We start from the raw sequence: 13,907 nt of genomic DNA on the forward strand, positions 1-13,907 counted from the left end.
TGTGATTCGATGATAAATTAACAGGCACCGGATTGATTATATGCAACACAGGACAAGCTAGTTAACCTAGTAATATCATCAATCATGTGTAGTTAACTAGTGATTATGTGATTATGTGTTTTTTATAAGAAGTTTAATGCTAGCTAGCAACTTACCTTGGCTCCTTGCAGCCACAAGGTCCTTTTGACTCTGCGCTCGTGTAACAGGTGGTCAGCCTGCTACTCAGTTTCCTCGTGGATTGCGATGTAATCGGCCATAATTGGCGACCAAAAAGGCTGATTACCGATTGTTATGGAAACTTGAAACCGGCCCTAATTAATCGGCCATGCCGATTTAAATCGGTCGACCTCTACACTGTACATACATGGACACACCACTTCGTATTTTCAGCATGGAAAGGACGACTGGGCAATGATTCAGTGGCTGGCATTGAGCTGACGCACGCGCACACACACGACTGTCTATTGATCTGCTATTCAGAAGGAATTGCTGGTTTTGCCAACAAGCTCTTAATTGTTCCGATGAGAGAGGAGAGAAATACTTTAATTAGAGTGCATTCACACACACCTTAGTGCACACCTCCCACCCCACCTGCCATTCACAATGCATTTCTCACACACTCTCAGTGGAGATGAACACAACGCTGGATAATTCACTCCCATCCTTGCATTGAATCACCTAATACAAACATTGTTAAATCTTCTCCTCGTCATCTAATCTGCAACCCTGTATATCTACCATCTGTGTGTAATGCATTGAGTGTGTTCATACGGTCTTCATCTATCTCCCCATAGTAAATAATAAGCCTTGCCATCAGCGTTCCGAACGGATCATGACTCCTTAACTGTGAAGAGACCTTTTGAAAGGTGATGATGCCTGTTGAGTTTCAGCTCAATTTATGTCTGTACTTGTCTGAGGCTCTGTCCAGGTTTAGACGTCTGTGGCGTGATATGATGTATCTGTTCCGTCAGACCCTTATTTCCTTGCGGAGAGAGGCTGTTTGGTAGAGATACAACTAAAGTCAATGTCAGCACACCTTGCTCCAGGGCTTGGTCACCCTGTGTTAGACTCAAGTTGCATTGCTTCAAACTTTTCTAGAGTACTTTTCCAAACATTCACACACACACACACACACACACACACACACACACACACACACACACACACGCACACACAAGCTAGTATTTTCAGCACGGAAAGGACCACTGGGCAATGCTTGTGTGACTGTTATTGAGCTAACACACACTCACAGTTGAAGTCGGAAGCTTACATACACTTGGAGTCATTAAAACTCGTTTTTCAACCACTCCACAAATGTCTTGTTAACAAACTATAGTTTTGGCAAGTCGGTTAGGACATCTACTTTGTGCATGACACAAGTAATTTTTTCTAACAATTGTTTACAGACATATTATTGCACTTATAATTCACTGTATCACAATTCCAGTGGGTCAGAAGTTTACATACACTAAGTTGACTGTGCCTTTTAAATTTCTTGGAATATTCCAGAAAATTATGTCATGGCTTTAGAAGCTTCTCATAGGCTAATTGACATAATTTGAGTCAATTGGAGGTGTACCTGTGGATGTATTTCAAAGCCTACCTTCAAACTCAGTGCCTTTTTGCTTGACATCATGGGAAAATCAAAAGAAATCAGCCAAGACCTCAGAATAACAATTGTAGACCTCCACAAGTCTGGTTCATCCTGGGGAGCAATTTCCAAATGCTTGAAGGTACCACGTTCATCTGTACAAACAATAGTACGCAAGTTTAAACACTATGGGACCACAGAGTCGTCATACCGCTCCGGAAGGAGACGCGTTCTGTCTCCTAGAGATGATCGTACTTTGGTGCGAAAAGTGCAAATCAATTCCAGAACAACAGCAATGGGCCTTGTGAAGATGCTGGAGGAAACGGGTACAAAAGTATCTATATCCACAGTAAAACAAGTCTTATATCGACATAACCTTAAAGACCGCTCAGCAAGGAAGAAGCCACTGCTCCAAACCTCCATTAAAAGCCAGACTATGGTTTGCAACTGCACATGGGGACAAAGATTGTACTTTTGGGGGGAAATGTCCTCTGGTCTGATGAAACAAAAATAGAACTGTTTGGCCATAATGACCATTATTATGTTTAGGGGAAAAAGGGGAAGGCTTGCAAGCCGAAGAACATCATCCCAACCGTGAAGCACGGAGGTGGCAGCATCATGTTGTGGGGTTCTTTGCCACAGGAGGGACTGGTGCACTTCACAAAATAGATGGCATTATGAAGAAGGAATATTATGTGGATATATTGAATCAACATCTCAAGACATCAGTCAGGAAGTTAAAGCTTGGTCGCAAATGGGTCTTCCAAATGGACAATGACCCCAAGCATACTTCCAAAGTTGTGGCAAAATGGCTTAAGGACAACAATATCAAAGTATTGGAGTGGCCATCACAAAGTCCTGACCTCAATCTTATAGACAATTTGTGGGCAGAACTAAAGTGTGTGCAAGCAAGGAGGCCAACAAACCTGACTCAGTTACACTAGCTCTGTCAGGAGGAATGGGCCAAAATTCACCCAACTTATTGTGGGAAGCTTGTGGAAGGCTACCCAAAATGTTTGACCCAAGTTTAACAATTTAAAGGCAATGCTACCAAATACTTATTGAGTGTATGTAAACGTCTGACCCACTGGGAATGTGATGAAAGTAATAAAAGCTGAAATTAATCATTCTCTCTTCCATTATTCTGACATTTCACATTCTTAAAATAAAGTGGTGATCCTAACTGACCTAAGACAGGGAATTTTTACTAGTATTAAGGAATTGTGAAAATGAGTTTAAATGTATTTGGCTAAGGTGTATGTAAACTTCCGACTTCAACTGTATGTGTATGCTCAAGAGAGCGCACACCTGACTCACACACACAAAGAGGTATGAGGCCAGTCGTGTAATTTTGTGTTGTTGTTTTTCCCATATGATTTTTCCCATATGGCTATTTCTCCGCTTGCTCACAAAGTTTTCCTTTTTTTGAAGCAGTGCTATCATTTCAGCTGACTGAACTTTTGGCAGAGCATTCCTTCTGAAAATGAAGAAATTATGAAAAAAATCAAATAAAAGTGTTTATCCGGAGATAAGAGTAGGCGCTGAACAGTTTTAAACACAATGAATAACAGGTACATCAGAATTCCCTCATCTCACAAGTAGCCACACGGTTGAAAGGCTAAACACTTGTTTAAGTTGCGGAAAACCCATCTCGGAATAACGTTCCCCACCCAGGGGCTGGAGGAGGGAGATAAGTGGCTGTCCACATTGTGTCAGGAGAAACAGCAATATGAATTTGATTATGTTTTTGTTGCTTGCAGTGCTACTGTCAGTGGGGGAAAAATGGTTTCATTTTCCAAATAGACTGCCTTGTCCCTCATACATAAGCGATGGCAGAGCGAGAGAGGGAAAGCTTTTGGGGGTTTTCTTGCTTATTAAAACTGAACATGTTGGCAAAAGCATTTCAGACAATAGTAATCATTAGAGAATCTCTGAACAAGAATGATATGGACTGATGGTGTTTTTGAAATTGTTGCCTCACTGTTTTAGGGCTTCTTTGCTGGCTCTGATTTGTTTCTGGGAAATGTATTCTACTGATTGCCGTGTCAGTGACGTAGAGGCATCATTCCATCAGCACTCTGTTAAATTGGTTGTCTAGCAACACAATTCTGCAGAAAAGAGAGAAAAGATGTCTGAAACCAATAATTTCATTCCGTTCAAACGCATTCCAAGCACTTGAAGTCTTTTGTCACCGAGTACTTCATGGCTTGAACAGAACAAAGTCAAGGACAACAATGACTAGGAAAAAAAAGTTGTACAAAAATAAATTAATCAAATCTTTTGTTGATGTGAAAATTAGATAAAAATATGATTTTAAATAATATTGTTTTGTTTTAATATTGTTTCTCTCTTTCGCTCTCAGCTTAATAAGCAGCAGCTGCAGGCGGTGAAGGATCACTTCCTGGCCTTCCTGAATGGGGAGACACAGATCGTGGCGGACGAGGCCTTCTGCAATGCTGTGCGCAGCTACTACGAGGTAAGACCTCACCCTCGCCCATAAAAATAACCATTCAGTATAAAACACTCTATATATGAACCTTAACATATAACTTTGTCAGTGCTGAAGTCCTTGAGGGCCACAGTCCTGCCAGTTTTATTTTCTCCGTCGCACATAATTTATCAATTTACTGATTGGCCACTGATTGACACCATCATACGCTGTCACTGTGGGCCCGTAGGACAGAGTTGGGCACTGCATTGCCATTGTATGTAAATGTTGATGTGGGCTCACTGGCTAGCTTCTATTGTGGCATGCTCTACTTACCACTGGGAGCCCAGTGGGGGTTGCAGTTCTCCAGTGCCACACTTGTCTCCCAAGCAGATGTTTATTTCAGCTGGACTGTCTGGAATCTGTTCTTTAGAAGAAGGGCCTTACCTCTTGTGCTCTTCAATTTCGCCTGACTGGCGCCTCCAACTTGGCAGAGAGAACTACAGGTGCCAGTGGTATAATCTCGATAAACATTGCTTTTTCTGTCCCACTTAATCTCCGTTATGTGGTTACCCTCCCTCCTCCAGTCTGTCTGGAGATGGATAGGGTCATTTCACTCTTACGGGCCATTTTGTAATTAACGTTATTGCGAGTGTCTGTTGAAAAATATTTGAAATCGATCAACTGATGCGAACAGCTTATGCGTGGGGGTGATTCTGAAGAGGGCGCTGTCAAACACCTCCACTCCCTCTTTCTCAATACGTCTATCACTTTCCTCATTGCGGCACACTTTTGTTTAGTCTTCCACTTTCTTTCCATCCCACTTAGCACCCACATTTAATTTTTGGTCCGTTCTTCCCTCTTTCTTCCCCTTTTGTTTGCAATCAGTCCATCTCTCGTTGATATATTTTATTTTACTTTTTCCCTCGCTTTCTCCCTGCCTGTCCCTCGTTTGTGGTCTCCATCTTTGCCCCTTCCTCTCCTCATCCCTCTTTCCCTGTCTTTCTCATCTTCTGCAATTAAAGAGGCTGAGAAGCCTGCTTGACTGATAAGATTTTCATCTCATAACATATGATAGGCACAACTCACTTCAGAGGAAGAGAAGGCTAAATTTACTGATTGACACCACCATACGCTGTCACTGTGGGCCCGCAGGATAGGGTTGGGCTCTGCATTGCCTCATCAATCTCTTTCCTTGTCTCAGTCTCTCCTTCTCTTCCTTTTGAAGAGAGGTGTGACTATCATACGTTATGAGATGGAGATCTTATCAGTTGAGCGGGCTTCTCAACCTCTTTAATTGCAGTAGATGGGAGAGGAACCCATTGAAGTCTATGCCTGTCTTTGCATTGCTCACTATGTGAAGAGTGTCAGGGCAAGACATGATCAAAGACGACTTGTTATTACTATTCAGTGGACATCGTCTTGAAGTGTAAGTAGCGCATCAACCTTTTGAATTCTCAATTTTCCAATGCATCCTTAGAAGGCATCTGCTAGAGTGAGGAAGGCCACAGGCCATATGTCCTATTGGAGGAGGTGGAATTCTGACTTATTACTGTGCTTACACATTTACCCATGATGCTCAGGACTATGCAAATCCACTAAAACAGGTTCAAAAATATTTGCCCTTGTCACTCCAAGTAAATGGCGTGTGTGCTTGATCATGTTCATGTAGTCGTTGTTGTTCCTATGGATATGTAGGGGCATTGTGTAGTTGGGAGTCAGCAGCAGCACCACTAGAACAGACCCAGGCACATATAATCCTTTCTAATGTGATCACTGCGTGTCAGGTAAGTCATTAGGCCTGATCAATACAGTTGCTTTGTCAATATACCGCAATGCCCTGTTAGCATCCCACAGTACACTATTAATCTTTGTCTATTGATTGCTTACTGCCCTCTGGTAGTCTCCATACCTGCTAGTGCGGTACAGTGCATTTGGAAAGTATTCAGACCCCTTCCTGTTTTAAACATGTTTTACGTTACAGCCTTATTCTAAAAACACACCCCATAATGACAAGGCAAAAATATGTTTATTTCTAGTCTGATGAAACCAAGATTGAACTCTCTGGCCTGAATGCCAAGTGTCTCATCTGAAGGAAACCTGGCATCATCCCTACAGTGAAGCATGGTGGTGGCTGCATCATGCTGTAGGGATGTTTTTCAGCGGCAGGGAATGGGAGGCTAGTCAGGAGCAAAATACAGAGAGGTCCTTGATGAAAACCTGCTCCAGAGTGCTCAGGACCTCAGATTGGGGCGAAGGTTCATATTCGATCGAACATCTCTGGAGAGATCTAAAAATAGTTGTGCAGCGACGCTCCCCATCCATCCTGACAGAGCATGAGAGGAACTGCAGAGAAGAATGGGAGAAACTCCTCAAATACAGGTGTGCCAAGCTTGTAGCGTCACACCGAAGAAGACTCCAGGCTGTAATCGCTGCCAAAGGTGCTTCAAGAAAGTACTGAGTAAAGCAGGGGTGGGCAATTCCAGTCCTCAGGGGCCTGATTGGTGTCACAGTTTTGCCCCCAGCCCCAGCTAACACACCTGACTCCAATAATCACCTAATCATGGTATTCAGTATAGAATGCTGTTTGATGAATCAGCTGTGTTTGCTAGGGATGGAGAAGAAGTGTGACACCAATTAGGCCCTCGGAGTAAAGGGTCTGAATACTTATGTAGATGTGATATTAAACTTTTTTTTGCAGAAATGTATACAAAACTGTTTTTGCTTTATCATTATGGGGTATTGTGTATAGATGAGGGGAAAACAATCTCATACATTTTAGAATAAGCCTGTAAAGTAATACAATTTGGAAGAATGAGGGGTCTGAATACTTTCCGAACACACTGAATTTTCTGCTCTACCTCGGGCTTAACATTTACACCACGACCATGTCTGTCAAAAGTTTGTATTACTGTAATGATGGGGCGGTGAGTCGGAAGCAGGTGCAGGTGAAACGTTTTTCTAAAACAACAAAACCAAGAACTCAACACTAACAAGGCAGTACGCCGAAACACAAGAACAATACCAACTGGTGAGTGAACATGGGAGAGTGACATATATATAAAGGGGAGGAAATGATGAAGGTAATGGAGTCCAGGTGTGAATCATAATGTCGTACGCCGGAGGGGAGGAGCAGACGTGACAATTACCAATAGATTGATCAACATAGCACTTATTGAGAACAGCAACCAGTGAACCAACATTACTTTCTTTCTCTTTATTGGCTCTTCTTTTTGTTCAGCTGCTGTGCAAAAGTTGGATGTGTGTAAAACCATTGCATTTCAACCCGTTCTTAGTGGGGGTTCTTCAACTGTTATTAATGAGGTGTATGGGAAGCATGGAGGCAAAGTGGAGGACTGGAAGAAGAGGGGAAAGCGAGAGGAGTGTTAAGAGAGGAGAAGAACAGGTGATGATGGAGAGATGATTAGCATGGAGAAAAAAGGGATGTCGAAGAGAAAGGCATGTAACTGGTGAGAGAGGAAGAATGGGATGTGAAAAGAGAGATGGAGAAAGACAGTGGGGGGAAGATGCTTATCCAACAGTACTTTTATGACATTTTTAACTTTTTTATTTTATCAGGGAGTCATACTGAGAGAAGAGCCTGAAGGAATTTCCGGAGTTAGCCATCCCTGAGACCGGGTGTGGTGACTCGTTTGTAAAGATGTTAGGTTAAGTGGAACTTTTTGTAAAAGGGCTTTATACATAGTAATGTATCAACCTCCGTGACATCAAAGAGGACCAACCAACTTTCTGTTATGAGTACTGTTTCATTGCCATTTGGAATCACAGCACTTCATCCAGCTACTTATCGCTGCATGCATGCATAAACTTGATGAATATGAAATGACGGCTCACCAATGTCAACTCTGAAATGTCTTTCTGTGTATGCCTGTATGAAATTCTTATCCCTATGTGTCACATTGCCCGCACGTACTGTATATTAACTGGCTTATGCATTTATTTGACAAATTTATGCCTGTAAGCTATTCAATTGGACTGCATCATTACAGCTGTCTGATATTTAGCTAATTAGCATCTTCCCAATAATTTCGCACATAGGTTTCACAGTAAGACGGGAAAGCCTGGTGTAAAAACAGGATTTTATATTTTTACATTGACATGTCAGAGAGCACATTGATATGCTACAGAACAGAGTACATCTTCAATTACGTAGCATAACACTGACCATGTGTGCCATAGTGGCTGTCACACAGTTTGTATAGCTAATTATTTAAAAATGGGTAGACATTCTCCAGTGATATTAATCAAGGCATCATTCCATAATTTTACCTCTGGCAATATTTTCATCAGTCAGTGTTAGTTCCTTCAGTTGTCACTCTTTTATTTATTTATTTATTTGATAAGACATTTGATACTGAATTACCAGAGAACATTATTCAAATTCGTTCTGCTGTCTATTTTGGGAATACATCAGATTTGTTTTGAGATCGATACACAATGTGTTCTCAAGCTGAACAAACATGAGTACTGACTAATTGGTTAGTGCTACTTTTTCATTTCTTCTAAATTACCAATCAGGTCTTAGTCCATTAATTAATCATGATTTTAATTAGTTTAATTACAATTTGACCCCAGTTATTTAATTACAGCTTTTTGAATTTCACCAAGGAGTCAATTTCATTGGACTGACCGCCCGGCCATTCGTTAAGAGATATCAACTTCATGAACAATATGGTCATGACCAAAGCGCTGATCAAGATCTCTCAGCCAATTCAAACTTTTAAAATGGAGTCCAATCTCTCAGAAACTAGCCGCCCACCCAAGATTAAAGGACTATCGATTGACTAGGCCCAAGATATTCATTATCACCTGGCTTTGAATGCTTAGCATTTCTAGGGTATTCATATTGCTTTGTGCTCTCAATTGGAGATAACGATCTCCTGTGCTTTGTGCGTGCGCCTGCTTTATCCCTGGAAAATAGGGAATTAATACATCACTCATCACCTGGCTCTGTGAGAGGTGAAGTGGGCTTAACAGACTTTATCTCTTGTTCTGTGCCTGCTAGCCGTCCACTGGGTGCCTGACCGTACAAACCACCAGCATGCTCTGTGTGTGGGTTAAGCCCCTTAAGCACTACCACGTGGCCAAGTTGGGTGTTAAATATGCAGGTGAGTGATACTCCTTTGTAATGAGGGAGTCTCTGGATAATGATAATTATGGTTGTGATGTTGATTGTCTTGTATTGACTTAGGTCTTTTCATTGGATCTGTACGTGCACACTCATTTGGTGTCTGCTTGCTACCTATACAATGACATTTAGCCCTGCTTAGTATGCAGAAGGCGTTGGTGGGATTTTCCTACACCCATTCCTTTCAATTATTTATTTACCTCATATTTTCCATTTATCCCCTGTTGCATGCTATTCCTGCTGGTTGACAGCCTGGGTCGTTTCATTTCTTCTCATCAGTCTGTCACCTCACGGTGTCAAGCACTGACAGAGCCACCACACTTGTCTGATAGAGGACAATGTTACTTAGCAACCTGTGGATCCTGGCAAGCAGCATGAGGGTATGGCTTACAGAGGTGACAGCCCTCAGTCCTCCCACTCTGAGTTGTGTTACAGCGCTGGTGACCAATAGAGAGGTTGCTCACACCTTACATGGAGAAACCTGGGAGATGTGTCTTTGTCATCTCTTGGCTTTAATCCCTCCACAGCTGCAATGCGCCAGATCATTGCGCAAAGGCATGTACAGGACTTTAACTGTCTTCCATGACAACTCTGATTGACAGGCCCATGATGAGCCTGTTTTAACCAAAGTGTGAGTAAGACAGGCAGACAATACCATTGACCTTTTGAAAGACTAAGGACTACACATAGCCAATTAGGTGGCCATCAAGTGAGAAATGAGGACTGGGATCCACATCGATCCATTTTGATTCACCTCAGTCCTCATCAGTGCCTGCCAGTGCCCTGCTACCCGAAGACTTCCAGTCATTGTGCTAATTCTAGTTCATACTGGACACAGACATAAAAATGGTATCCACAAGTTCATCTGACTCTGGGGAAGTAGAGAAAGGGTCTCTGCCACAATCCCGAGTATCCCTTGAACTAATTTACCACACGGCGATGTCACAATGGAAAGGCCAAAGCTCCATCCCACCAAAACAGGCTGAAATGTCATGTGATCTTTTCAAACAGCTTTTACACTAAAAGGACATCATCAACATTTTCACAATATTATTCTAACCTCATAGTGTGGAAATATATATTAATATGAAACATGAAAATCACGTTGTTGACTGCACTGGGCCTTTTTCAATTATTACTTACTCCGATTCTCTCTACTTTTTGAGGTGTAAAAACAACACCCTTTTAAAAATTACACTATCTCGGTAACACATTCTGTATATAGCTAGCTAGCATAGCTGTCTATGAATCCAGAGAATATCTGCCACAACAGAGGAAGTCTGCTCTGTCCCCTGCAGCAGTCAATTCAGCGCTTCTTTCTCTGGTGGCTTCCTGGGACAGAGTGGGAGCGTGGTGGCTCTACGGCAGCTCCTGCAACCGTCTGTTTGCTTTGATATGGGTTTGTGTGAACGCTCCTAACGTGGCATGAAAGTGGATTTACTCTCACTGAGGGGGAGTGCAGAAAGGAGAGTAGCTTGGATTGTGGATAATGTGTGTATTTTTTGTATCTAGTATTGTGTATATGTACATGGTTATGTCGATGTGTATGCATCTGTGTGTTGGTGTGTGTGTTTTGGGGTGTATGTGAGGAAGCAAAATGTGTGCGGTATGTGAGTGTCAGTCAGGAGGATGAGAATACCTTACTTGAACCCTCAGTTGTCCATAGATACTGTGGTTAGTAACATCTCACTTCCCCTCAGTGGGAAGATAGCTCTGCAAAGGCTTGACACATGTCTGGAGGAACATAACGAAAGCTATCAGATGCATCCAACTGATCACTGACTTAATTTGGGCTAATGTCACTCAAAGCAAAACATGGACAGCTGTCTAGTTTTGCACTTTGAAATAGTGCTTATATTGTTCACTCCAAAACCAAGGTTTTTCAGACCTTCAAGTGTTGAAATCCATGTCCCTCGTCATCCGGATCGAAAGATGGGCACCGTGTCATGTCAGCGTTTCAGACGGTGCCAATCTTTCCCATTTAAGTAAGGATTGAGGCATACAGTATAGTGGGATCTACAACAGATTGGTGTGGGACATCTAAACATTAGACTGCTTTGAGACAAAGTTTATTTGGCGTGAACGCTCACTTTAAATCTGTCGCTCTGTACCTGCTGTTCTCTACTGGCACAGCGTTTTCCCTTCCAACAATGCAACAGATGAAAAGAGGCTGCCAATCAATCCCAAAAATAACTCCCTTTCATGATTTTCCCTTTAGAGTAAGATGAAAAGTGCTGTATAGACCCTCTGTATAAACATCTACCATCGCCAGTGCTCCATAGGCACGTCATTAGCTTTACTTTTGCCTTCATATCCCTTTTGTTAGGCGACCTAGTGGATGAAAGACCTCAGTGGGAACTAGGTGGGACACCGTTTATGTTGGTATATTGCCTTGACCAAATTGGTCCGTTTGTCCCAGGCCCCCCATGGAGAAATATAGTTTTGGACTAATCACAAGGTGTTGAAAATAATTTCCCCGGTTTCCTGCAGGTTGGAGTTTCGCAATGATTGTTCTATGGTGAGTTTGAGAATCAACAGGCACCAGAAGGTTGATTGTGTTGTAAACCTGTAATTTGGTCAATTCCATTTTCATCTCAGCTGTGCTGCTTTAGTGCTGAAACCGAACGTATAAATAATGTAAAATGCATAAAAGACTCAATCCTTCACTGAAATGATGCACTGATTTCAATGAGATTTGTGCAAATGTTGGAGTTACTCATACATATCTCAATTTAGGATTTTGCCATCAGTCACATTTCACAAAGTCGTTTGCCACAGGCATGAGTCACCTTGAAGCGATGTTGGCAAGACAGAGCCTCTGATTGTAACTGGAGACCTTAAAAGGAAGAATTTGGTTTACAATGGAGAAAATATTTAACCACTACATACAGTGCATTTGGAAAGTATTCAGACCCCTTTCCTTTTTCCACATTTTGTTACGTTACAGCCTTATTGTAAAATGGATTCAAATAATTCATTATCAATTTAAACACACTACCCCATTATGACAAAGCAAACACAGGTTTAGACATTTTTGCAAATGTATTACAAATAAAAAAAACTACACCTTATTTACATACATATTCAGACCATATCCTGAGGCCCATTGTCATGCCATTTATCTGCTGCCATCACCTCATGTTCCAGTATGCTAATGCACAGCCCCATGTCACAAGGATCTTTACACAATTCCTGGAAGCTGAAAGTGCCCCAGTTCTTCCATGACCTGCATACTCACCAGACATGTCACCCATCGAGTATGTATTGGATGCTCTGGATCGACATGTACGACAGAGTATTCCAGTTCCCGCCAATATCCAGCAACTTCGCACAGCCAGTGAAGAGGAGTGGGACAACATTCCACAGGCCACAATCAACAGCCTGATCAACTCTATGCGAAGGTGTTGTGTCACACTGCATGAGGCAAATGGAGGTCACACCAGATATTGATTGGTTTTCTGATCCACACCTTTTTTAATGCATCTAAGACCAACAGATGCATCTCTGTGTCATCTCTACGTAAAATCCGTAGATTAGGGCTTAATTTATTTATTTTAATTGACTGATTTCCTTATATGAACTAACTCAGTAAAAATTTGAAATTGTTGCATGTTGTTTATTTTTCTTCAGGGTATGTTCAAGCAGCTTAGTCTTGGAGGTTTCGCAGATCACAGACAAAAGAGCACATAAAATCAATCAGTAATGAGCGATTTGTAGGAGATTCATAGCGGAAGATTCTGTCAATGCATCCCCCCCCTCTCCCCTCTCTGTGTGTGATCTGAGTGTTGATGGACTCTGGCTCGTCTGGCCTTGTGTATTCTTGAGGGAATCCTCACACTGGAATCCTGTGCTTTTGTCTTTAAATGATGCCGATGTGAACTGTAAAACAGAGGTGCCGTTCAACAAGGGTAATAGTTTGCAAACGTTGGCTAACGTTAGCTAACATATTTCATTTGTTTAATGTTAGCCGCAACCGTTCGCTAACGTTAGCTAACAGTCTCAGAAGATGGTGTGCGGCAAACGTAAGTGTTTGTTCCGGGACTAAACTGCTTCTAAAAATTGTCTAGTGACCATGTAACGTTCTAAGGTATTTAGTAGGAATAGCTAAGTCGTTTTCAGTTTTTGAAAATTGTCTCTAAAAAGGCACAGTAATCCTAACAAAAAATTGTTGTTTGATGTTTCACTGTAACATGTTGGAATGTTTATTCAAATCGTTCAACTAAAATAGTTACTTTGGCAAGAAGCGTTGTTGAACTCGTCTCAGGACTACTATTTGAAGCTGCTCAACAATCAGGATGAACTACTGCAGCAACTAATCACATAACACCTGACATGTGAGTTTGTGCCTTGCAGGTTCTTCAGGCTCATCTTTCAAACCATGACCTGTTTTTCTGATTATCAATGTCTGACTAACTGAAACACTCATTGATATCCTCCATAAATCGAAAAATATCCGACATACCACTTTTCTCTCTTCACTTCCCCTACTTTAGTTACGAAGCACGAATCAGACAGCAGATTCAGTATTAAATGGGGGAAATAATGGATGCAGTTACATATTGTATCGTTTTAAAACTCCAGTATTTTTCCTTCATAGCTTGTTTTCCTTCATCTTTAATTTTTTTAAATTGTTTTTCAGCACTTTTATTTCCATGATTAATCAACTTGTTTTCTCATGGCTCTCCCTTATCCCTCTGCAGCAGACATTTGGTGAGCAATATGTTTGGAACATTGAATCG

The 13,907-nt window shown here is 41.7% G+C and overlaps 1 protein-coding gene across 21 annotated transcripts in view; it reads left to right on the forward strand.

The window, feature by feature from the left end:
• Positions 1–13,907, forward strand: part of cadps2 (calcium dependent secretion activator 2) — a 268,319-nt gene that overhangs the window by 41,400 nt on the left and 213,012 nt on the right. For all 21 annotated transcript variants that reach the window (XR_016495113.1, XR_016495114.1, XM_090231185.1 and 18 more), the window contains exon 2: positions 3,954–4,067. Coding sequence is in view for 19 of the 21 variants with exons in the window: in XM_090231185.1 (XP_090087311.1) it covers positions 3,954–4,067 (114 nt within the window). In the remaining 2 variants the exon portion in view is untranslated. The remainder of the gene's footprint in view (positions 1–3,953; positions 4,068–13,907) is intronic.

Source organism: Oncorhynchus mykiss, chromosome 4, assembly GCF_057628025.1.
Source record: "Oncorhynchus mykiss isolate SJ-2025 chromosome 4, ASM5762802v1, whole genome shotgun sequence".
NCBI classification, from domain to species: Eukaryota; Metazoa; Chordata; class Actinopteri; order Salmoniformes; family Salmonidae; genus Oncorhynchus; species Oncorhynchus mykiss.